Consider the following 25,055-nt stretch of genomic DNA (forward strand, 5'->3'; position numbering starts at 1 on the left):
CCTGACTTTCCTCAGTGGTAGACTGTGACCTGAAAGTATGAGACAAATAAACCCTGGGCTCCCTCCTGGAAGTTGCTTTTGGGCTGAGAATTTCAGTGGAGATAGAGGAAGGGGACCAGGTTTGTTTTGGACACTGCTCAGTCCCTGGGATTTAGTACTGAGGTTGGCCTTGGGACTGCTGAGCTCCTGGAAGCCAAAAACCTCCCAACATGACAATGGCTTACTTTATTGTTTAAGTCTCTGTCATTAAATACATAAACGTTTTATTGATTGAGTGATTGATTTTTTTTTTTTTTTTGTGAGCTAGACTCTTACTGTATAGCCCTGGCTGGCCTGGAACTCACTATGTAGACTAGGCTACCTATCAAGATCTGCCTCCTGAGTGCTGGGATTAAAGGCACGTAGCCCAGCCTGCCCTCAAGTTCCTGCCTCCACCTGCTGGGTGCTGAGGCCACTTCGGTATGGGTAAACTATAATCGGTTTCCTGTGGTGGTCAGGCCACTGGCTCACAACCTACTACCTCAGCACTCTTGGAGGTTGAGGAGGGAAGACCGGCTACTCAGTGACACTTAGTCACAAACTATAGCAACTAGTTAAAGCTCAAAAGCTTTCTCAGCAAGCTAAACCTTGAGGGTTTTGGCAACAGGGTCGTTGAGTTCTGTAACTTAGTAAAGAAAAGTGGTTTTGCTCAATCTCGTCGTCACTGCTGTGAGACTTTGGGTTCATTTTTCTTTCTGTTGTCTGCGTCTCCCTGTAGGGTACCAGCTGATCGGCAGCCACTCTGGTGTGAAGCTTTGCAGGTGGACAAAGGTATTTATTGGTTTTATTCAAATATTATTTCTATTTCCTGCAACTTGTTTATTTTTGTCCATTTATTTTGTGTGTGCGCACATGTGTGGCAGTCAGAGCACAGCCTACAGGATTTGGTTCTCGCCTTCACCTTTGTGAGCTCTGGGGACCAAACTCAGGTCTTCCAGCGTGACAGCAGCCACTTGGATGGCTCCCATATGGTCTCAGCAGTGCTCTTGTGGTATACTTCACGTGCAGTACGTGGCTCACGTTAGTGTGTCGATAGCTATCGTCACAGTCTGACTTGAAGATCCCTCTCTGGAAGACAGGCCAGCATCAGCATTCTTTTTTTTTTTTTTTTGGTTTTTCGAGACAGGGTTTCTCTGTGTAGCCCTGGCTGTCTTGGAAGTCACTTTGTAGACCAGGCTGGCCTTGAACTCAGAAATCCACCTGCCTCTGCCGGGGTGTGTGTGTGTGTGTGTGTGTGTGTGTGTATATGTGTGTGTGTGTGTGACACCACGCCCTGGCTAGTAATAGCATTCTTGAATCTTCCCCTAGTTCTTATGAGCCATTGATCTGCCCATTGTCTCTACGTGAAGTGGCTCTTTTAACATTTCCGAAGACTGGAGTCATAGGTGTGGCTCATTTCGCCTGCTGCTTTCTCTCACTGGTCTGATGTTCTTATGGCGGAGTTGTTAGGAACCATGAATCCGAGTTTGATTCTCCACCTTGGCTGATGGCATTGTCTGTTATTCCTTGTCTATTTACTGAGATGTTGATGGACACTGGGGTTACACGTGTATTGGATGTTATGAGCGATGCCTCCGGGGACATCACTCCGTGGATGGATTTATGTGGTGCACACTTCATTGTCGTTGGTGGATCACGGTGACTTGTCTTTTTTCCCAATGAACTGTCTATTTTTCAAAGCGACTGGTTCATTTTATGTCCCCACCAGCAGTGTTCTGAGGGTCCTGATTCACTCACCACTCTCCGCAGTCTCCCTTCCCTGCTCTTTCCCTGGTGATGTCTGCCTCTGTAATCCAGACTGCTCTCAAGTTCATGATCCTTTTGCCTCAGCCTATTGACTTATTTATTTGCTTTTGAGGCCGGGTCACATGTAGCTCTGGCTGGACTTGAATTCATTACATAGCTGAGGATGACCTTGAACTGATTCACCTTCTCCTCTACTTCCCAAATGCTGGGATTACACATGGAGTACCATGCCCAGTTTGTGTGGTCTTGGGGCTTGAACCCAGGGCCTCATTCCTGCCGGGTGAGCATTCTACCTCTGAGCTACATCCCAAAGAAACTATTTAATTCTAACTCGTTCCTCTTCCTTCTAAGGTACAAATATTCCTTAGCATATTAGAAAGAGACGTTTGCTCTGATAGTTTCTGTTGCTCCGTCTCCTTTTGGTAGCCGCCCCATGCGTTAGTTAATGGTGGTTTCCACATGTCACATCCCCATTGTTCTCTTTTCAGTCCAGTGACTTTCACTGATGTCCAACTTGGTGCCTTCTGTGCACAGCCAGTAATAAGCAGTGTCTTTTTTACCATCGCTAAATTCAATTTTCAGATAGTAAATCACATGCATAATTTTGAAAATTGGTGTTTCATCCAATCTATAATGGAATGAAAGAGGAAGCACTTTATGATCAATCTGTATTTCCATGCAGAATGCTTAGATGCCTTGGGGAGGGAGGGGCTGGCTGCTGCGGCTAGATCTGCAGTCTCACTTCCTCCAAGGCCAGCTCTCTTCCTCTTCTTCCTCTTATACTTTCCCCTCTTTCTTCTCTTCTTCCCCTCTGTCTTCTCTCTCTTTTTTCTCTTTCTCTTTTTATTCTTCCTCCTCCTGCTGCTCCTCCTCCTGCTCCTCCTCCTGCTCCTCCTCCTGCTCCTCCTCCTGCTCCTTGCTCCCTATGTGTGGTGCTGAGCATCAAGCTGGAGTCTCCTTATCCGTGCTAGTCAGGCATTTTATCCCTGAGCCCTGCCGGCAGCACTCCCACTCTGAGTGGATCCGTTTAAATCTGAGAAAGATTAGAAGTTTCTCTGCATTGAAAGCAGTGAGATGCTTACATATATCTGGTAAGACTAAGAGGGAAGCAGCCCTTACTGAAGGAGGGCTGAGAGGGCCAGGGCTTCATTCAAGTGAAGAAAGTGAGGAAAGAGGCTGCACGCAAAACACAGACTCAGACCTCATTCATAACTCAGAATGGGTGTGAAGTCCTGAGAGGTCACCTGGTGTGGGCTTGGCATAGAATGACACAGAAAATCAACCTTATGTCTTTAAATGCCATGGCTCATGGTCCGTGTTTTGTTTCTAATTTATTTATTTTAATTTTAATGTAAAGTGTGTGTGTGTGTGTACATGAGTGTAGTGCTCTCAGTGGCCAGAAGAGGGCACTGAGTCCTTGGGCTGGAGTCAGAGGTAGTTGTGGACTCCCTGGTGTGGGTGCTGGGAACTGAACTTGAGCCTTCTGCAGCAGCACCATGGGCTCGTTGTCTCTCCAGCCCTGTTTCTGATTTGTAAGAAGACTTGGAGATGGTCTCCTTTAAGCCATTCCCACTGGACTAGGCCATGTGTTGAAAACATGAATAATAGGAAGGCCTAGGCTACTGTGGATGGCGCACCTGTGGTGACAGTTTCAGAGCGAGTGATGGGCAGCCCTAGAACAACTCAAACAGTGATCACTACCGGTAGATTTCTGTTATCCACTTACTTACTCGTGGGGATTATTAACAATATATGTGAGGTCAGCGGAACATTTTAAAAACAGATTATATTAATAAGAATTCTGCAGGTTGTTATTTTCTTTACCTTTCTTGACTGTTTTGGATATAAGGTCTTACTGTGTAGCCCAGGCTGGCCTTGAACTTCTGGTCCCTTTGAGTCCTGGGATTACAGATACACACCACCATACCTGGCCATCTCGACGTCCAGCTACACACGAGCTGTCTTGCCTAAAGCTACCCTGTGATTCTGAAGGTGACAGTGTCTTGCTGAGCAGTTTGAGTCTGTGCCAGTCTCACACTTTCCATGTCCTGTCACCGTGGCTTCTCCTTCTCCTCTCCCTGCTGCCCTGCTGCCCTGCTGCCCAGTCAGCACTTATAAAGATCTGCCTTTCCCTTGCCCAGGACAACAGCTGGCAGCGGCCACCCCGGGCTGGCATGATGGCTCAGTGTCTAAGGGTGTTTGCCACCGAGTCTGACCAGTTGCGTTCAGTAACCATGCATGACCCATATGGTGGCATGCATGACCCATATGGTGGCAGGAGAGAAGCAAGTCTCACAAGTTGTCCTCCCGTATACAGAAGATGATGATGGGTTTCCAGTAAAACGTTCTGTCACTCAATCTGGCAGGGAAGCTACAGATATGTCTGTGGGGCTGTGGGTGTGGCTCAGTAGAGTACTTTCTCACATGCAGGAAGCCTTGGGTTCCTCCATCTCCAGCACTGGGTAAATTGGAGGGGTCGTGTACACTCAGTTCCCAGTACTCCTTAGAAGTGCTCAAGACACACTTGAACTTGGCAACATAGAGTGTGAACCCATCCTGTTATATGTAAGACCCTGTCTCAAACAAAGCTCCCATGTAGACTTCCTGAAGGACAGGGTAGGCAAGGAAGTGAAGTCCCAGCCAGCAGCACTTGTCACAAGTCTGACTGAGGTTGTCTTAAGATGAGTGGCTGCAGGGGCTGGTGAGATGGCTCAGCGGGTAAGAGCAGTAACTGCTCTTCAGGAGGTCCTGAGTTCAAATCCCAGCAACCACATGGTGGCTCACAACTATCCTTAGTAGCATATGACGCCCTCTTCTGGTGTCTAAAGACAGCTACAATGTATTTACATGTAATAAATAAATTTTTTTTTTGTTTGTTTTGGTTTTTCGAGACAGGGTTTCTCTGTATAGCCCTGGCTGTCCTGGAACTCACTTTGTAGACCAGGCTGGCCTCGAACTCAGAAATCCGCCTGCCTCTGCTTCTCGAGTGCTGGGATTAAAGGTGTGCGCCACCACGCCCGGCCCCTATAAATCAATTCTTTTAAAAAAAGTCTCAAATGCCTTTAAAAAAAAAAGATGAATGGCTGCAGCATAATTTTCTTCTCGACAGCTGTGTGGATGGGTGAGTGACCTTAGTCTGTAATTCAGTGTCACGTTAAGTCAGAGTTTGAGGCCCTGTGCTAGGTGACAGGTCTCTGCACTGGATGGTACTGATTATGTGTGGGGACTGGGTCATAGATTGCTGCTCATTTGGCAAATGTGAGTTATCTGTGTGGTGAGGAAATTAGCCACAGTGACGTGACAGACGACAGAGCCGGGACTGTTGAGCCCTTAGCCAAAGCAGCGCCCTGGGCGTAGAGAGGGACCGAGAGGAGCTTGGTGAGAGAAGCAGATGATCTGACGCCTTCCTCCGAAGTTCCATGTCAAGGCTTAGTAGGCTGCAAGAATTGCAGCCTGGCTGGCATCCCCAAACATGCCGGTAGGGCTTGGGCATCATCATCTGGGCAGTTTGGGGTTCTTTAGCCAGGAGGCGTGCTGTGAAGGAAGGTGGTGAGAGGAGGGCAGCTGTCAGGCGTGAGAAACATCACATCCTCTACCAGAAAGGAGATGTCGACAGAGACAAGTGCTAGCTGCCTCAGCTTCACAGAAAGGCATGCCTCCTTAGGCTCTACAACCTCCTAACTTGAAGGGGAGCCCCTCCAAATGAGTTAGGCAGGCCCAGTTCTGACAAAGGGCACTGGCACTCCCATTTGTTTTTTGTTGCTACTTCATAACTGTCATTTGGTGCTGTTATAAATTTTAATATGCAAGATATCTCATAGGTGACCCCTCTGGGGTCAGACCCACAGGTTAAGAACTACTGGTCTAGACTCTCCTCGCTGACAGAATGCCCAGGACGTTGCAGAAGAATCACCTGTCACACAGAGCAAGGACTTGAGAAAGTCATAACTCAGATAGCAAAAGATAATCAGCTGCTGTCAACAGGATCCAACTGGGTGAATGCTCTGAGCAGCTACAGCAATCGAGGCATCAGTGATTTCCACACAAAGGAAGGAATAAAATAGTCCAGTGAAGAGCAAGACTAAAAACACAACTGAGAAGCCCAATCCAACAGAGAAGCAGAATAACAGATAAAACAACTTTCCAAGGGCTCAGCCATTGGGCAGGGGTGGCAGCCGCTGCGCTCTGACCCCAGCAGATCGATGGCACAGTTGCACCCAGAACTAGTCAATAGGATTTACCCAGGCTGAACCACAGAAATCACAGTAGATTAGACACAAACAGAACTCCCAAGCGGGGCCTCAGGGATTTGTGGACTAATGAGATGTTCTCTCAGCATCTCTGATATTGAAGTACCAAGATGAACATGGGAGGAGAGGGACTGAGGCAGCGCGGTCACATACTGCTGACAGCATGGTGGCGGGTGGGGCCCGGGGAGGCGCACGCTGGGAAAAGCACAGACAGAACTTAGTTATTAGTCTGTGTGGAGGTCAGAGGACAATTCGGAGGTGTCGGTTCACCTATCTTGTGTGTCCCAGGGGTCAAACTCTGGTCAGCCAGTACGCTTACCCACTGAGTCATCCTCCGCCCTACAGTGCTGTCTTAAACCAATGCCTTTGGGTTGAGGAGATGGCTCAGAGGGTGAATGGCTTGCCATGTAAGCCTAGTGACATAAGATCAATCTCGGACCCACATGAGGGTGGCAGAAAGAGTCAATTCCACAGCATTGTCTTCAGACCTTCACATGCTGTGGCCTGCCTGAGCCTGCATGCTTCATACACAGTAATGAAAAGCAAGAAAACTAGAGCGTGCAAGTAGAGAAACAGTGCCTAGCTGTTAGGTTTCTGTTATCCCACTCAAATGATGGCGTGTTTCCTGCTTGCCACAGTCGATGCTGCGGGGGAGAGGAGGTTGCTACAAACACACGTTCTACGGCATCGAGAGCCACCGCTGCATGGAAGCCACCCCAAGCTTGGCGTGTGCGAATAAATGTGTTTTCTGCTGGCGGTAAGTGGAGATGGGCAGTGCGGTGTGGTGACCAGAGCCTGAGCACTGCCGGGGGAGTGTTGGATTCGTGTGATGTGTGGACCAAGCTCCAGCAAAGTTTTAAGAAGAATGTCAGCCTACATAGCCCTATTGTGAGTGTGTTAACTGAATTATTTATCATCAAGGTGGAAATGGTACAGGAGGAACTGAGAGTCCTATAATTTGATCAGAGGCAGCTAGGTCGGGACTGTCCTCCATAGACTCCTCTGCAAGAGGAGGCTCTCTTCCATTCCGGGTGGAGCTTGAGCCCTGGGAGACCCCCACAGTGACACATATCCTCCAACAAGGCCACATCTAATAGTGTCGCTCCCTGTGGTGGGACAGACACTCAAACACATAAGCCTGTGGGGTCCAAACCTATTCAGATGACTATAATTCGTGTTTAAAAAATATAACTGGGGGCTGGAGAATAGCTCAGTGGTTACAAGCGCTTGCTGCTCTTAGGACTGAGTTTAGCTCCCATCTCTCACATTAGGTAGTTTACAGTTGCCGGAAACTCCAGCTCTGTGGGGATCTGATGCCCTCTTCCGGCCCCTGGGGTCATCTGCACATACATTTGTAGAACCACATATAGATAAACACAGGGAAAAAAATCAGAGCTGGAAGCAGTGAGGCCTGTACTTGTTACATATTCCAAGGAACAAGGAAAAAGAAATAGGCAAAGAATAAGAAGGGCCGAGGATGTGGCTTAGTCGGAAGAGTGCTTGCCTCTCGTGCATGAAGGCCTGCGTTCCTTTCCCAACACTGCATAAACCACATACAGTGGTCCGCACCGTAATCCCAGCACTGGGGATGTGGGGGCCAGAGAATTAGAAGCTAAAGGTGTCCTCAACTCCATGGGGAATTTGAGGGCAGCCTGGCTATGTGGGAGTCTGTCCAAAACAAAAGACTGGAATAGACAGAGAAGCCACACCCACTGCTCCTGAGAGCCTTGAGCGCCTGGGGTAGGCTATAGTTTCTAAGTCTTGAGCACTTCGCCTCTTCTCATGTGGTTTTTCCACTCACAGTGGAAATGCTCTGGCCAGAGGGCATCGTGCATTTACGTCTGCATTCAGTTAGCAGGACTAGAAGCAGGAAGAAGGAGCCGGAGAGGTGGCTCAGCAGTTAGAGGCATTTCTTCTGTTTCAGGGGACCAGGGAAGCCAGTGCCTCTTCTGGGCTCCTTGAGTACCTGAGCATAGGTGCACATATATATACCCACAGAGGTACCCATAAATATGTGATACAGTATTTTTCTTAAAAGTCAGGTTCATTTGTTTGGTCAACCTATACCTGGAGTTGATTGTCTCTGAGCTGAGAGCCAGGCAGACTGCTAAAGGCCCTCCCCACCCATCTCTGCCATGTGCCATGACTTAAGTAGGGACTGTTCTCTGAACAGTGGAGCTTTGCTGGGACAGTCACAGTAGACTCTGGGATGTCATAACAGAAGGCCTTAGTACTTTGTATTGTGTTTACAGGCACCATACCAATCCTGTGGGCACTGAGTGGCGGTGGAAGATGGACCAGCCAGAATTGATCTTGAAGGAAGCCATTGAGAACCATCAGAACATGATTAAACAGTTCAAAGGTATTTTCCTGCTTGTTTCTTTAGTTTATTTGCCTTGTTACGAGACAAGGTCTTATCATCTCAAGCTGGCCTTGAACTTGCCTTGTAGTGGAGGTTGACCTTGGACTTCTGATTCTCGTGCCTCTTTCTCTAGTGTACTGGCATTACAAGTGTATATCTGCTCTTATCCTGTGGTGGCGATAAGTTCACCTTGCAGATGAAGCTGCAAGTCACTGCAGGAACCTCGAGAGCAGTTCTTGGGCCAGGTTCTCTCAATGGCATCGTTAGCACAAGTTGAGCTCAACAACGCTAGGGAAGGCAAACCAAACCAATGCTCAGTGCTCGTCTCCACTGTCTGTGGGGTCATAGTTATACTCCTTCATCTGGGGTCCTTTCACGTCTTTGCTATATCTAAACATCCTTTCACCTGTGTCTGATTCAGGAAAACAGCTTTTCACGTGTTTGCTTTTGCAAGACATTCTTTTACCTGTGTGTCCCTGCAGAACATCATTTGACATAACTAACTTCCCAAAGATGGCCGGCAGAGGGGATCCGTAAGAGAGACCAGGCAGTTTGGCTCAGAGCGATGCAGTAGTGACGTTGGTTCAAACTTAAGAGAGTCGGACCCAGAGTAGTTTATTTTAGGCAAATTTAAGCACAGCACAGTTTGGAAGAAACGATTTCCTGGTGATAATTAGCTCATTCCTGTGCGCACAACAGAGCTGCAGAAGTGCGATATGGGAACTTGGTAAAGTGCAGGTGACCTCTTCCATAAAGATGGAGGCTGTCGATTAGCTGCGGAACCGGGCTCATGAGACGCAGGCTCATGAGATGAGTCTGGGGAGGATCCAGTGTAGCCCGGCCACAAGGTGACACAAAGGTCACCAGGCTATTAACCACGTCTGTTCCCAACCTTCTGGGAGGAAAACAGGTTAACAATGTCTCCCTTTGAAGAGACAGCTGTGTGTTTAACCTTCCTGGTTGTTCCTGTGCTTATCTATGAACACAGGGACTTCCATGCCTCTTGCACCACTGTGCATCTCCCTGTGTCCCTTTTAGCTTGTATGTTTCCACTAGGTGGAAGAATTAAGAATGCCAGCCAAAGGCCGGGCAGTGGTGGCGCACGCCTTTAATCCCAGCACTTGGGAGGCAGAGGCAGGCACATTTCTAAGTTCAAGACTGGTCTACAGAGTGAGTTCCAGGACAGCCAGGGCTACATGGAGAAACCCTGTCTCGAAAAACAAAAAAACAAAACAAAACAAAAAACAAAAAAACAACAAAAAAAAGAATGCCAGCCAAAGCTTAGCACCTGGAGTGAGGTGCACTGAGTCTATAAGTTTCTCCTGGAGACGTCTAGCCATCATTCCTAAACGCTTTTACTGTTGCTTCTTGGAAAGCATGAGGTGGCTTTGTGAACGGACCTGAGGCTTCAGTCTGTAGAGAGATGGGCTCAGCAGTTTAGAGTGTGCTACTAAAGTTCTATTCCTAGCCCTCACTTCAGGTAGCTTACAGCCCCATCTCCACAGCTCTGGGGATCTGGCGCCCTCTTCTGGCCTCTGCAGGCACTACACTCATGTGCACATACCCCTTCTCTCCCAGACACACACCATACTCATAATTAAAGATATAAGTAAGGTAGTAAGGTAGATGTGGGGGCTCAAACCTTAAATGCCAGCACTCAGGAGGCAGAGGCAGGTGGATCTCTGAATTTAAAGGCCAGGCTGGTCTACATAGGGAGTCCTTGCCTAAAAAAATCAAAATGGTAATATGTATGTAGGTGTGTGTGTGTGTGTGTGTGTGTGTGTGTATGAGCAAACCAAACCAAAAATAAAATGGTTAGTGAGGTGGAGTTGCCTCGTTAGTAACCATTCATAAAAGGGTTTATGAGTGACTGCCCCATGCGAAGTGCGGTGCTCTTAATAAAATGCCTTCCTGTGGCCCACAGTGAGGCAGCAGAAACCCCGTCCTTCATTTTCAAGCTTTCCAGTTCAGTTCTGCCCAATGCTTACACGGCTTTGGCTCCACTGGGAGCTCTGGCTCCAGACTTTACTGTGAGTCAGAACCATCTGCGGCTGCTCAGACACCAACTGCTGCTCCTTCCCGGAGAGGAAGTCTAGCGAGCTGAGGCCTGTGAATGTACAGTCCTTGTCTTTTCTCGTTCTGCTTTCTTTCTTTTCTTTCTCTTTTTGAGATGAGGGTCTTACTGTGTAGCTCGGGCTGGCCTTGAACTGCTCCTCCTGCTTCAGCCTCCTGAGGCCTGGGGTGACAGGTGTGGGCCACCATGACTGGCACATGTGTGTTTCTCACAGGGTTCCAGGAATCTGCACTGCTGACCCTGGGTGCACAACTGAAAGCCTGCTGCAGGCAGATGGCATGAGCTTGCGATATGACGGTTTCATGTAGTGACCTACTGTGTGCACTGGTGCAATATGATGGTTTTATATAGTGACTTACTATGCGCACTGCTGAATTGTCCTGCATTGTTGGAGCCACTAAGAAGGTGGCTCTAGAAACCCCACCCCCTTCCCAATGTTTCAGACACAGCTCTTTCCTAAGGTCAATGATATCTGAAGTTGACTGGGAGGCATCAGAATAGATTCATTGGCTGGGTGTCTGTGTGCACTGCCATCATCCCAGCAGGAGACTGTGGCAGAGGATGGTGAGCTTGAGACCCTGTTTTATAAAACTGAAAAAAGAGGTCACAGGGACAGAGAAAGAGAGAAAGGGGGGCATCTATTAGTGTCATTTAGGCATATCAGTATCATTTAGGCATATATAGAAGACTTTGGTATTTGTATGTTGTAACCAGAAATGCTTAGAAACAGTTCTAGTTCTTCTTTCGCCTCTTCCTCCCCTCCCCTCCCCTCCCCTCCCCTCCCCTCCTTTCCCCTCTTCTCCTTCTCCTTCTCCTTCTCCTTCTCCTTCTCCTTCTCCTCCTTTGTAAATTGCAAAGTACATGTATGTCCATCCATTCTTGAAGCCCCTTTTCTCTTAGCTGCTGCATCGAGCATCTCCTCCCTGGCTTGCCTTTAGAGGGGTATCCTTTAACTTCAGTGACTGTCAGCCTGAGGGTGTGGTTAAAGCAGAGAGCGCTTGCCTGGCATGTTCCTGAAGCCCTGGGCTCTATCCCTAGACCACATAAACAAGGCATGGTGGTGCACCTTGTAATCTGAGCACTTGGGAAGGGGAAGGCAGTAGGATCAGGAGTTCTAGGTCATCCTTGGGTACATATTAAATTCAAGGGCAGCCTGGGCTACATGTGTCTCTGTCTCAAACAAAATAAAACAAAACAAAACCCCCCAAAATCAAAACCCACCAACCAACAAGGAAAAGAATGTCCTTTGTCCTCTAGAGTGCCTCCCCACCCTGCCAGGAAGGCACCATGCTTTCCATGGTGTGACTCGCTCATCTCAGCACTCTACTTATGAGGACTGGATGGACCATGGGTCTTGTTGCCCGTTGTCTCTGGTTTTCTAACATTAGCATACTGCCCAGCCTAGAGCAGGCTTTGAAGATGTTCTCTGATTTCCTTGTTCCAAACTCTGTGCTCTCAGTTCAGTGGGCAATCATTGTCTCTTTCACCCAGTCATTAAGATAGCTTTCTTCTCACAATATCTCCTTTATACACAAGCACAATTAACTACGCATTGATGATCAGAAGTAGGTCAGAACTTCAATGCAACTCAGCATCTTTTCAAGTTATACTCTGCCCCCCCTCCCCTCATACCATCCTGGCAGGCACACACAGTCTCAGAGGATCAGTCCTGAGGCACCAAGGGGCGACTGCATTGTTAAGAATGTCCTGGGTCTTGAAGATGTAAATGAAATTGACATTTGTTGCTAGCATTTCTGTTCGTTTCTGTTCATTTCTGTTCTTACTTAGAGCAGACACACAAATGGCTTGCCACAGGCTGTGTCAAAAAGTGACACGGTGCAGAAACACCCGTGGTTTGTTTGCTTTTTCTTTCCTTTCCTTTATGAGTATGAGTGTTTTGCCTGCATGGATGTATGTGCACCATGTGCATGCCTGGTGCCCACCAAAGCCAGAAAAGAGCATCAGGTCTCCAGGAGGGCTTTAAGCTGCTATGTGGCTGCTCAGAGCAAACCCAGCTTCTCCGGGAGAGCAGCACGCATTCTTAACCTCTGAGCCATCCCTCCAGCCCCTGTTCTCTGAACCTGGCTTAAGGTTCAAAGAAAGGGCTAGGGGATGACAAAATAAAACCCTGAGGTTGTATAAGCTTGAGGACCTAAGTTCAGTTTCCAGAACCCATTTAAGAGATCTGGGCATGGTGGCATACACATGCTGAGAAGACACCGGCAGATGGATCCCCAGGGCTCCCTGCCAGCCAGCTTTGCCTCCTTGGTGGTCTACAGGCTGACGAGAGACCCCGTTTCAACAAGATGGATGGTGCCTGAGGAAGAAGGAGGTTTTCCTCTGGTGTCTACACTGGCCATGTACATTCACCAATACAAACATACACACACCTAGCACTGTGAAGTCTCCATCAAACATATGTCTCGGCTGTCACTCATCCGGGGACCTGTATCACTATGAGAATAAAAGAATGTCTCATATTTGATTTAGCCCCGACTTCAGATGTGGAGACCCTTGAGCCAGGCATGGTGAGGCTCACCTACAGTCCTGGTACTCAGGAGACTGAGGCAGGGTAGGTTCTAGCATATCCTAGGCTACATAGTTTGAAGCCATCTTAGATTTCACAGGGAGACCTCGCCTCAAGCAACAAAAAAGAAATAAGGATGTTATGTGTGGATTAGTGCATCATTCATCATGTTTGTGTGCCATGGTTTACTCAATGTTAGGCTAAATCCCAGAGCTCTGCTTTCTTTGGCATCTATCTGTGAGGTAAAGTTTGCTCCTTAGTTTGTCTGATGACTGTTGTAGTGATGAATCAGAGGGAGGAAGCTGCCCAGGATGAGGGAAACGGCCCTGAAGTTGCTTAGTAACAATGAAACCAGGAAAACTCAAAAGGGTTAAATCTTGTGAATTGGATTGTATGCGTGTGCTGGTGCATGTGTGGTGTGTATGCGTGCATTGTGTTTATGCTTGTTTATATGTATTCGTGTTGTCTGTGTGTGTCTGTATGTCTGTGTCTGTGTGTCTCTGTGTGTGTGTGTGTCTGTATGTCTGTGTCTGTGTGTGTCTGTGTGTGTCGATTCCTGAAGCTGTCTCTAGAACCCACATTTGAGCGTTGTGCATCCGTTTAGCTGTCTACCGAACAGTTCAGCTTCTTGTCTGACTTTGAATCCCGTATGTACTTTTCCTGCTGCATCCTCCCGCAGGGGTTCCTGTTGGTTGTTTTGTTGGGTTCGTTGCTTGTTTTGTCTCTGCTGTTTAGAGCTCTATTGCTCAGGCCACACACTCGAGGCTTCTCTGGGACACCTTATTCTCCCATGCACATATCCAGTCAGCAAAACTCCATGCCAGTGATTCCTTCCACACGGCCTCAGCTGGAGCCCACTTCACACCAGCTGTGTCTCCAGTCACCTCCACGGTCACCATCTTGCTCTGTGTCACCAGCAAGCCTTCATTTTTGCTTATTTGTTTATTTTTATCTGTGCGTGCATGCAGGGGTAGGGCGATGGGGTTGCATCAAAGTCTTAGGTAGCCCAAGCTGGCCCCCACTCAGCATGTAGCTGAGGATAGCCTTAGACTTGTGTTTCCTCTGCCTCCTCCTCCTGAATGCTGGGGTTACAGAAATGCACCCCTCTGCCTGTGAGGCAAGCACTTGGCCAATGGAGCCATATCCTCAGCCCCTAATTTAATTCTTGCTCACGGTCTCCTTTTCTGCTTACCATGTTAAACATTAGTGGAGGAAAAGTCTGGGGCCTGCCTATGGATGCCAGACTAACTCCATAGTAGAGTCAGAAGTTGAGCCCAGTGCCTCTGCCCCTAACCCCCCAGGTCTAGCCAACGTACCCTTGTCCCATATTCAGAGTTGGAGGCTGATTTTGCAGTTCAGGGTAAACCCACCCCTCTCTTCTGCTGCTCTTGGGGAATTTAAAGCTAACCAGGACTGTTAGGCAGAGCGCTAGGTTGTCTTGGCAACACAGACTGAGTTTAAGGATCAAGTTTTATTTAAAACTTGGATTTGAGTTAAATCTTAGATTTCGATAACGCAAGGACAAACTCACTCAGAAACACTGATGGGAAATGCACATGCTGAGTGTCAGGCACACAGAAGATGGCATCTGTCGGTTTTGGAATTTTAATCTGCTTCCTGGTCTTCAGATGGGGGTGGGGGCGGTTTACTTGCATATTTATATTTCCAAGTATGTTTTAAGTTCTTTGTTTTTGCTGGGGCGATAGTGACATTACTCTCTCTCTCTCTCTCTCTCTCTCTCTCTCTCTCTCTCTCTGTGTGTGTGTGTGTGTGTGTGTGTGTGTTTGGTTGTTGGAAGGAGGCTGAAAGGCTTTCAGGAGCCGGGTGGGGTGGGATATGTGGGTCTCCCAACACCATCCCCCTTGGCCAGTAGCACCTGCCCACTGATGCCCAGCAGCTCGCTCCCACTGCCTGTCCACAGCTTGGGCAAGCACTCACAGGCAGGCTTGGTTGTCTTTCCTCAGGCCCTGCCCATCCTGGGTTGGTTGGTTGGTTGGTTGATTGGTTGGTTGGTTGATTGGTTGGTTGGTTGGTTGGTTGGTTTTTTTTTGTTGGTTTTGAGACAGGGTCTATCAGTGGCCTGGAACTTCCCAAGTAGGCTGCCCAGCACCGAACTCGAGGCACTTGACTGTCTCTGCCTCCCTAAGGTACCTGAGGAGCCACTACCCACACCGTTTGTCGTTTTTTGAGACAGTGTCTCACTATGTAGCCCTGGCTGCTCTGGAATGTGCTATGTTGACCAGACTGGCCTTGAACTCACAGAGATCTACCTGCCTTCTGAGTACTGGGATTAAAGGCTTGGACCAGTTTACCTGGCTGTTTTTTTAAACAGGGATACAGAGGATCAAACACAGGTCCTCATGCTCGTTAGCAAGCGTTTTATTGTCTGAGCCACTTTTCCATCTAATACGTAACTGATTGTGATGTTCAGTAAACCAGGACCAAGGTATTATTATAATAGCTAGTTCTTAGTGAAAGGGTCTCAGAGGAAAACAATTAGTTATTTTTGAGACTGGGTCTTACTAAGTAGACCAGGCTGGCTTTGAACTCACAGAGGTCAAACTGCTGTCGCCTCCTGAGTGTCGTGGAAGTCTTTATGTTTATTTTTTAATTCAATCCTAACAAAAATTCTTCGGTAGATGCTATATTCACAGTCTGGGGGTAGGGGTGTGCACGAGCGCGCATGGGTTCTCAAGGAAAGTTCAAAGCAGGATGCTGGGTGTCTTGCTCTATAACTGCCCCTCCCTCATTCTTTTAGACAGGGTCTCTCACAGTCCCCATCAATCATCCTGTGTCTACTCCCTTTGAACCCAGGTCCTTAATTAGTTGTGAAGGCAAGAGCTTCCACCCACTAGACTATCCCTTCAGCCCCACATTCAAGTTCCACGGCTAAAGAGATGGCTGAGTGGTTCAGAGCGCTTGCCGCTCTTGGAGAGGAAGTGGGATCTGTGCCCAGCACCCACAGGGCAGCTAGCTCACTAGCCATTAGCTTCAGTTCCAGGTGACTGGATGCCCTCTGCTGGTCTCCTGGGGTACTGCACGAATGTGGTGCGTGCAGACACCCATAAAATGAAAACATTTTTTTTAAAAAGAAGAGGATTGGGTTTTAAGGTGGGTGTGGTGGTCCACTCCTGTAATCTCAGCAATGGCGTGTGTGTGTGTGTGTGTGTGTGTGCTGAGACAGGAGGATTACTAAGAGTTTCCAGCCTGCTTGAGCCACAGATTGAGCTCCTGTTTAAATGATTAAAAACAGGGTTTTCCCTCTGAAATCAAAGCATCATTAGTGGTCATGGAAGCCATGCTCTCTGGGCTTGTGCCTGCTCTGACTTTCGTCACTGCTCTCTCAGGCGTGCCAGGCCTCAAGGCGGAGCGCTTTGAAGAGGGGATGGAGGTCAAGCACTGTGCACTGTCGCTCGTGGGTGAGCCCATCATGTACCCAGAAATCAACAGGCTTTTGAAGCTGCTCCACCAGCACGGCATCTCCAGCTTCCTTGTCACCAATGCGCAGTTCCCTGAGGAGATCAGGTAAGGTGGCAGCATCCCTGCACACCAGGGCCGTTAGTGTCTTACAGAGTGGACAGCTGGCCTGACCCTGGTCCAGATGCCACTGTTGAGCTGAGGCTGGCCACCACCTGGGTCCTGGGGACTAAACTCAGGTCCAGGCTGGCCTTTATCTGCAGAATGATCCTACTTCACTCAGAAATCTAAAGCTAGAATGTGTCGTCATGGTGTCCACACAGCCTTTGGACTTTATGACAGTGTGTGTGTGGGGGTGTACTGGCTGGTTTTGTGTGTCAACTTGACACAGCTGGAGTTATCACAGAGAAAGGAGCTTCAGTTGAGGAAATGCCTCCATGAGATCCAACTGTAAGGCATTTTCTCAATTAGTGATCAAGGGGGAAAGGCCCCTTGTGGGTGGGACCATCCCTGGGCTGGTAGTCTTGGGTTCTATAAGAGAGTAGGCTGAGCAAGCCAGGGGAAGCAAGCCAGTAAAGAACATCCCTCCATGGCCTCTGCATCAGCTCCTGCTTTCTGACCTGCTTGAGTTCCAGTCCTGACTTCCTTGGTGATGAACAGCAATTTGGAAGTGTAAGCTGAATAAACCCTTTCCTCCCCAACTTGCTTCATGGTCATGATGTTTGTGCAGGAATAGAAACCCTGACTAAGACAGGGGGTTTAAGGTTGTATTTCAACATAGTCTCCTTCTCCATCGTTCTAAATAGTGATGGAGTTCTCAGACACAGGAGTTACAGCGTAGCTTTTTATTTGTTAGTTTGTTTGTTTGTTTTTTCCAGACAGGGTTTCTCTGTGTAGCCCTGGTGGTCTTGGAATTCACTCTGTAGATCAGGCGCTGGCCTTGAACGCAGAAATCCGCCTGCCTCTGCCTCCCAAGTGCTGGGATTAAAAGCGTGCACTACCACTGCCCAGCTGTGGTGTAGAATTCTTTAAAAAAGATTTAGATTTTATGTATATGTGTGTCTGTGTATTCGTATATGTACCATGTATGCTGAGGCATCCTCAGGCCAGAAGAGGGTATTGGCGGTTATGGGCAGTTATGAGCCATTTGATGTAGGTTCTGGGAACCACCTCAGGTCCTCCGCAAGAACAGCAAGTGCTCTTAATTGCGGAGCCATCTCCCCAGCCCCTATATAGCCTTCTTTATTGACATATTATTTGTAGAGGTAGAGGGAGGGGGTCAGGCTGGGAGCCTTGTGACCTGTCTTTGTTACCAAGGCCATGTCTAGGCAGAAATATGATCCCTAGGCCCTAGGAGATGTCTTCAGGGTCCCTGGCTGCTACCTAGCCTTTTAGAGTGAGCTCTGTCATTCCTAGAGACATTCTTTCTTCTTTGTCTGCTTCCGGAGTGAGAGCTGGAGACTTCCTTGACCCTGTATCTCAGACACTTAACACGGTGTCAGCCGCCAGAACTTTGGATTTCCATGTGCAGTAGATGCTTGTTCGGTATGTCTGACCTTTAGAATTGCTGCTAAGTGGTTATGCACACAGGAGAAAGGTCAGGCCAGATTCTGCTCTGATCAGGAAGGGTCATGACCAAGCACTGGGTGTCTGAGGCCATGCTAGATATGCAGTACCCTTCAGCACAGTCTTCTTTGCTTTCTTTGGTTTTTGAAGGGGGAGGGGGTCTCACTTTGAAGCCCAGGCTGGTAGCACTGGGATTATAAAGACTTAAAAAAAAATGAAATTGTATTTTGTGTGTTTCTTTGTATGTGTTTGCCATGTCATGCCTGTGATCTCCACAGAGGACAACTTTCCAGACAATTCTCTTCTACCATGTGGGTTGTGGGGACAAAACTTAGGTCATCAGGCTTGGTAGCTAGTACTTGTACCCACCAAGTCATCTTAGAGGACTCCATGGTGTTGATTAAGATTCCCAGTAGAAGTTGGATGTGGTGGTAAATATCTGTAATCCCAGCACTGAGAACCCTGAGGCAGGAGGATGGTGAGTTAGAGGCAATTTCTATATAGCAAGTTTTAGATCAACCTGGGCAACATGGTGAGAGCTAGACTCAGAAAAACAAAACAAGAGCAACACACACATGTGTACACACACACACACACACACACTCCTATCTTTTCAGTCAGTCTAGGCGAAGCAGACTTGAAGCCATTTCTCCTTCTGACGAATGGGTTTGGCTTTGTGCTCTCCGCATAAGGTACATGGGCTGGGTCCTATTTCCTGTCCTTTGGAGGTTCCTCCAGTGACCTGAGGATATTGGAGACCCATTGACCCAGACACTACACTGTAGTTTTTAATTTTTCTCAACCCTGATTTTAATAATGGTTCTTAAATGCTTTAACCTTCCTTCTAGTCCATCACCCATCAGAGGGAGTGGAAAAAACGGTTATTAGGTTAGGGAGGAAGTGAACCTGTTTAGAAATTGTCCTTTGGAGCAAATCCCATCTGTGTTGTCAGGAAATTAGCAGTCCAGTTTATAGGTCAGCACCAGTAGCTTGGTTCACTTGCAAACTTCAGGAATATACTAACAGTCCAGTTTGGTAGTCTCGGGATAGCAGTAGCAGTGGCAAGACCTAGTAGGAACAGCTAGGCCTCAGCCAAATCAGCAGGAGGGACCAGGACTGGCAGGGACACCAGGAATTCTCTGCTGTGTCTCTTTCAGTGAAGCGAAGATCACTGAAGATACTAGACCAAGAAGTGTTGCAAAACTAGCCCCTCTCACAGACCATTGAGTCCTATTTATACTCCCTCCAAACATCACATGTCCCCCATGGGTCTTGCCTCAGCATGAGAGTCTGTCTTAGCAGAACTCCATGTGAGACTGCCTCAGCTGACATTACTCTGCCAATTGGCCCAAGTTTGAGGAAGGGGCAAGAAGCCACCAGCACACCACTAGAAGTGTGCTTTTCTGCATGGCATCATGACAAATGGAACTCAACAACATGTGTAAGGCAAACCAATACACGTGTGTCATTAGTGAGGAATCCTTCATCATGTGTCCTTTCATGTGCTTGCGCTAGCAAAACATCCTTTCATTTGTGTCCGCTTCAGGAAAACACCTTCCAGTGTTTGCGCCAGAAAAACACTGTCCAGCACAACGGATTTTCCCGAGAACCTTTAAATTTCCACTTCACTTCACAGCTCTGGGTTTCCACCTGCATTAGACTGCATGGCAGAGCTGATGGGCCAGTTTCAGATAATTAATGTTTTCAGTTTATTAGCCTTCATGTCTAGGCATTTAAAAATAACCAGAGACTTCTTGTTGTGTCTCATTATAAAATCATCGTCATCGTGGACTGGGGCTGTAGCGCAGTGGCAGAGTGCTATTCCTCACTGCACGTGGCCTTGGCTTCCATTTCTGGCTCTGTCCAAAAGAAAACAGAATGGTTGCTTTGGATAGGTGGGCAGAGTGGATACTTTCAGACCAGTGCAGTGTTGTGTCATCTCTTCCAGACTGTACGTTTCATACGGTGGAGTTCCTGACGTAGGCATCATTTTTCCATTTTCTTTCTCTTTCCATTCCCAAGGAAGCTCACGCCAGTTACTCAGCTCTACGTGAGCGTGGACGCCAGCACCAGAGACGGCCTGAAGAAGATCGACCGCCCGCTCTTCAAGGATTTCTGGCAGCGCTTCCTAGACAGTTTGAAAGCCTTATCTGCAAAGGTAGGAATTATAACACTATCCCCAAAATAAGTAAACAAGAATGAACAGAGCCTTGTTTACTTCATTTTTCTTTAAATGCAGAAAGATTAAATCCTTTTTTTTTTCTTTAATTTCTTTTAAAGATTTCTATGTGTGTGTGTGTGTGTGTGTGTGTGTGTTGCCTGCATGTGTACTGTGTGCATGCCTCCTACCTCCGGGGGTCAGAGGACTGTGGCTGTGTGGGTAGTAGAAACTGTACCCTGGGCCTCTGCGAGAGCAACTAGTGCTCCTGCTCACTGAGAGCTCTCTTCAGAGGCCGGAGGAGGGCACGGAACGAGAGGTACCAGGCAGTTGGGAACCTCCCCGTGTGGATGCTGGAAGCCACACTTGTGTCTTGGGCAAGAGCAGCAGATGCTATTAACTTCTGAGCCATCTCCTGTTCCTTATCTTCAGGGTTTCTTTTGTTTTAGAGACTGTCCTGGAGCTCTCTCTGTAGACCAGGCTGGCCTCCAATTCAGAAATCTGCCTGCCTCTGCCTTCCAAGTGCTGGCATTAAAGGCATGCACCATCACTACCTAGCCCCAATTTTGGTTTTTTTTTTTTTTTTTTTCATTTTTTTTTATTATTGGGGGGGGCAGAGTGTGGTATATATGTGTGCACATATGTGTAAAGACAACATTTGGGATTGGTTTTCTCCTTCCACTTGGTTGAGGAAGGATTTCTTTTATTGCTTCTGCTATTGGGTAGTCCAGGCTAGCTCACTCCCCCCTGTTTCCGGCGATTCCCCTGTCTCCACCTCTCCTGTTGTAGGAGTGCTGGGATTGTCACCGGGTTTTGAGACTGAGGTCTCTGTTACTCGTGTCAGGCGACTTTACCCCTGAAGCCCACTTTCTGGCTTCCTGGCTTGCTTACTGACTTTCAGGTTTTTGAGGAGCAGGGAGCATTTCTCATGCAGGTATTACCTTACCAGGGTTCTCTGGAGTGTGCTGGCTTTCCGTCCCTTTTGGTGTCCTCGATGGTCATGTGTTTAAAGAGAGGAACATTTTCACAAGGTTCATAGTACAGTGTGCTAGGTAGCAGCCTGCAGCACGCCTATCTGGGATGTCAGCAGAGAATCGAGGTTTAAGTATAAAGTTAATTTTCAGAAATTTCAAGAATCAAGCATGTGAGCTCAGAAGTAACTGAGTGTGAGCTCACAGGTAGCATGTGAGTAATATATAAGAACTATTTCAGTTAGAGCGTCTGAACTGAATGTCTGGGCTGGGGAGGTGGGTCAGTGGTTAACAGCCTATACTTGCTCTAATAGACGATGTGAGTTCGTTCCCAGCACCTGTGTCAGGAGGCTCACAACCACGGTAACTCTAGTTACAGGAGGTCTGATTCTCTCTCCTGGTTCCTATGGGCACCTGTATTTGTATGTACATGCACACACACACACACACACAGTCATACTTTATTTACATACATGTACATAAATAATAAAACATCTTTAGAAAAAAAAAGAAAAAAGTTGTAATGGAAATCGTTGCCCCTGTGTGTACTCGTTTTCCTGTTTTCACTGTGGTTCTTAGGAACTGAAGCTAAGACCACATCCGCGCTCGGCGAGTCCTTTGGCCCGGAATTTGAGATCTCAAGTATAAGGGCAGCCAGGGAAACATGAAGAGACCCTTACAAAACAAACAAAACAAACCCCACAGCCTCCAAACCCAAAAGCAAACAGAAAGCAGCTTGACTTGGTGGCCTGATACCCTGGAGCTATGTTACGTGTTAAGGGCGGGGGTGGTTAGGGGGGTGGGAGGGTGGGGGTGCTTTTGATATGAGTGGGGTGTTCTATACTAGTTAATATTTGTGTTTGTGTGCGTTTAGATCAGAGCTCAACCTTAGGTGTCGTTCCTCAGGTGCCACCCACCTTATTTTGAGACCGGGTCTCAGTGGCCTGAGATGCGGATTGGTTTAGGGTGTCTGGCCAGTGAGCCTGGCTCTGCCTCTGTAACACTAGGGTTCTAGCACATATCATCACAGCCAGCACGCAGTATGTGCTTGTTCTGGGATCACACTCGGGTCTTCCTGCTTGTAGAAGCATTTTAAGGACTTCAGGCTTCTTTCCAACCTTGTGTCTACTATTTAAACAAGCCAGTGTTTGCACGTGGCCCATAATTCACACTTAACATTTAATAGTTGACCTTCCCTTCTCTGACTATGAAAGTGTTACAGGCTGAATATTGAAATTGGGGGTGAATAAAGAGAACCAGAGAGAATCGAATAAAGAAATGGTATATATTAATTTTGTATTGTTTGTTTTTTGAGACAGAGTTTCTCTTTGTAGCTCTAGCTGTACTGGAATTTGTTCTGTAGACTAGGTGGCTTCGAACTCAGAGATCTGCCTGCTTCTGCCTCCCAAATGCTGGGATTTAATGGCCTGACTGTAATATTTTTAAAAATATTACACACACACACACACACACACACACACACACACACACACACACAGACAGAGACCAGGAGAGGTCATCAGATCTGCTGGAGCTGGAATTAAAGGCGGTTGTGAGCTGCCTGATACGGGTGCTGGGAACTGAACTCAGGTCTCTGCAAGTGGTCTTAATCACTGAGCCACATCTCTAGCCCCATGACGGATAATCCTGGGTGTCAGCTTGATAGGATTGAGAGACTTTCAAGAGAAGAAGGAAGAGTTAAAATGCCAGGCAGTGCTGGCTGGGTCAGTGAGGGCTCTAACCTAACAGAAGGACTCCGCTCTTGATGGTGGCATTGGTTGTTATAAGACACAGAAGGCGGGCCTGTTTGGAGGAATTAGGCCATAGGATATGAGCCCTTGGGACTGTGTCCTGCTCAGCCTTTCCTGTGTGCGCATTTCCCTCTCCCTCTCTGTCTATCTCTGTCTCTGTGTGTGTGTGTCTCTCTCTCTGCACTCCCTGTCAGCTTTGAGATCACCTCCTCCCGTTGACACCTCTCTCACCCGGGCTTCTTACTGAGACTGTGTCTCAAAACAAAGCAGCCTCCCATCTGAAGTCCCCAACACAAGCTGGCCAAATTTTGTAATTGTTATTTGTCTCTGAAAGTTTGCTGAAGTTTTATGATGGCTGTTTGTGTAGCACTGCAAAATTGATTCCAGAAATTTCTACATCTCGATGAGCCAGATGACTATAAATACACAGAACAGAGGGTGACTTTCAGGAAACAATACTTTTCTTTTTTGGTTTACTGTTTTTTTCTCAAAGCTAGTTGTATATTGAGGTCAGGCCCGAGAAGACTGGGGCTTGAACAGCAGTGGCAACTTGGCAACTATCTAAAAATGAGAAATGTTTTTCAAGATCTGTCTATCCACAAGGTAATAGAGTTTTATATGCACCTCCTTTGACTTCTGGCTTACATACCATATAAAGAATATTAGCATCCATATATCTTCCAAATGCCTTCCAAATCCAGGCAGCTCCCTGCAGATCCTCTGCCTGGAGGTTGTTGGTATTCCAGTCGGCGCACGAGTTTAATGTCCAAACTTGACTTTGCATACAGATCTTTCAACCCAGTGTTTTCAGTGGATGTTTGCAAGGGCAAAATTTATGTTGATTTTCTGCAAACTGTGTGCAGGAAATGAATGGCATTGCAGACATGGTTGGTGGAGCACCAGAGTCCATTGAATTTGGTGTGGCCAGGTTACTAGGCATCACCGTAAAAGAGGCTTCTTGGTTGGTGCTGGCACAGAGGCTGCCATTCTCTGCCAGGCAGCTGCTGCTGACCTTTATTTTTGGTGTTAGGCCTGGAAATGTTGTTTTACACGTACAGATCTGTGCCAGAGGTAGTTCATATACAGGCATCTCATCTCAGTTTTAAGATGTTCTTCGGAAGACTTTAGTTGATATATGACCCATTTTAATTTTTCCAATTGATTGTCAGGGTTTCATGTAATGAAGGCTGGCCTTGGGCACGCTGAACCTCACATAAACTTGGGTTTGGGGTGCATATGTCGCTGTAATTATAGTGTGTATATGTGTGTGTGTGTGTGCCCATGGGTGTGTGCGTGCGTGCGTGTATATGTTTTTTCCCAAATTGTTTTTCTTATGATAGAGTCATGTTCTATTAGTACCTGGTAAAAATGGCCACTGCCTTCTAACATTTATAGATTTTTTTTCCTGTGTATTTTTTTGTTTTTGTTTTTCTTGATGATGGAGGTTGAACTCAGGACCTCACACATGCCGAGCATACGCTCTGCTACCGAACTACTCCTCCAGCCCCATTTGATGCCCTGTCAGAGCTATATGAGGCTCTGCATTCCCATCCATCAACAAATGCTAATACTCCAGTCACACAGACTGCCCCTTCCCCTGGCAAGTGCTTACTGAGTGCTTCATACCTGGTAAGGATAATCTTTGGCAGCAGTAGACAAGGCAGTGGAGGTCTCTGTTCTCTGGCAGCACAGAGAGGGAGAGATCATTTGTAGGTAGTAAACTAGCCGGCATGGCTTCTTATTGGCAAGACCAAAAAAAGCAGCAACAAGCAAAGTTCCAAGCCCTTGCATTTCAAAAAGTCAAATTAAAAATAATTTTAAAAAATTATTGATGTGTGTCTTTGTGTGACTGTATCCCTCCTGAGTGCAGGTGTCTGAGGAGTCCAGTAGAGGGCGTTGGGCTCCCTGGAGCTGGAGCGACAGGCAGTTGAGAGCTGCCCTGTGCACACGATGAGAAAGCAGCGAGAGTTCTTAATCATCGGTAAGGCTAACAAAACTGAAGCTGCGGTTACAGACAATTGTAAAATAGCGAGAATAAGCACCCCACATAGCTAGCCAGATCCAGATCTAAGCTGACGGTGCCACTGGCGTTCAGATTAGCTGCAGGACTGGATTCCACACAGATGATATGTGTGAGATGATGTATCCATGAAGGTGAGCCAGGGGCTTTGTGTGTGGTCTTCAGTTCCTTCTT

At 47.4% G+C, this 25,055-nt stretch overlaps 1 protein-coding gene across 3 annotated transcripts in view; it reads left to right on the top strand.

Annotated features, from left to right (window-relative positions):
- The window catches only part of LOC110294411 (S-adenosyl-L-methionine-dependent tRNA 4-demethylwyosine synthase), an 87,253-nt gene that overhangs the window by 26,487 nt on the left and 35,711 nt on the right, over window positions 1-25,055 (top strand). For all 3 annotated transcript variants that reach the window (XM_029477996.1, XM_021162632.1, XM_021162631.1), the window contains exons 9-13: window positions 758-810; window positions 6,674-6,792; window positions 8,288-8,397; window positions 16,346-16,523; window positions 20,004-20,139. In XM_029477996.1, the coding sequence (XP_029333856.1) occupies window positions 758-810; window positions 6,674-6,792; window positions 8,288-8,397; window positions 16,346-16,523; window positions 20,004-20,139 (596 nt within the window). The remainder of the gene's footprint in view (window positions 1-757; window positions 811-6,673; window positions 6,793-8,287; window positions 8,398-16,345; window positions 16,524-20,003; window positions 20,140-25,055) is intronic.

This window comes from Mus caroli, chromosome 5 (assembly GCF_900094665.2).
Source record: "Mus caroli chromosome 5, CAROLI_EIJ_v1.1, whole genome shotgun sequence".
Taxonomy (NCBI): Eukaryota; Metazoa; Chordata; class Mammalia; order Rodentia; family Muridae; genus Mus; species Mus caroli.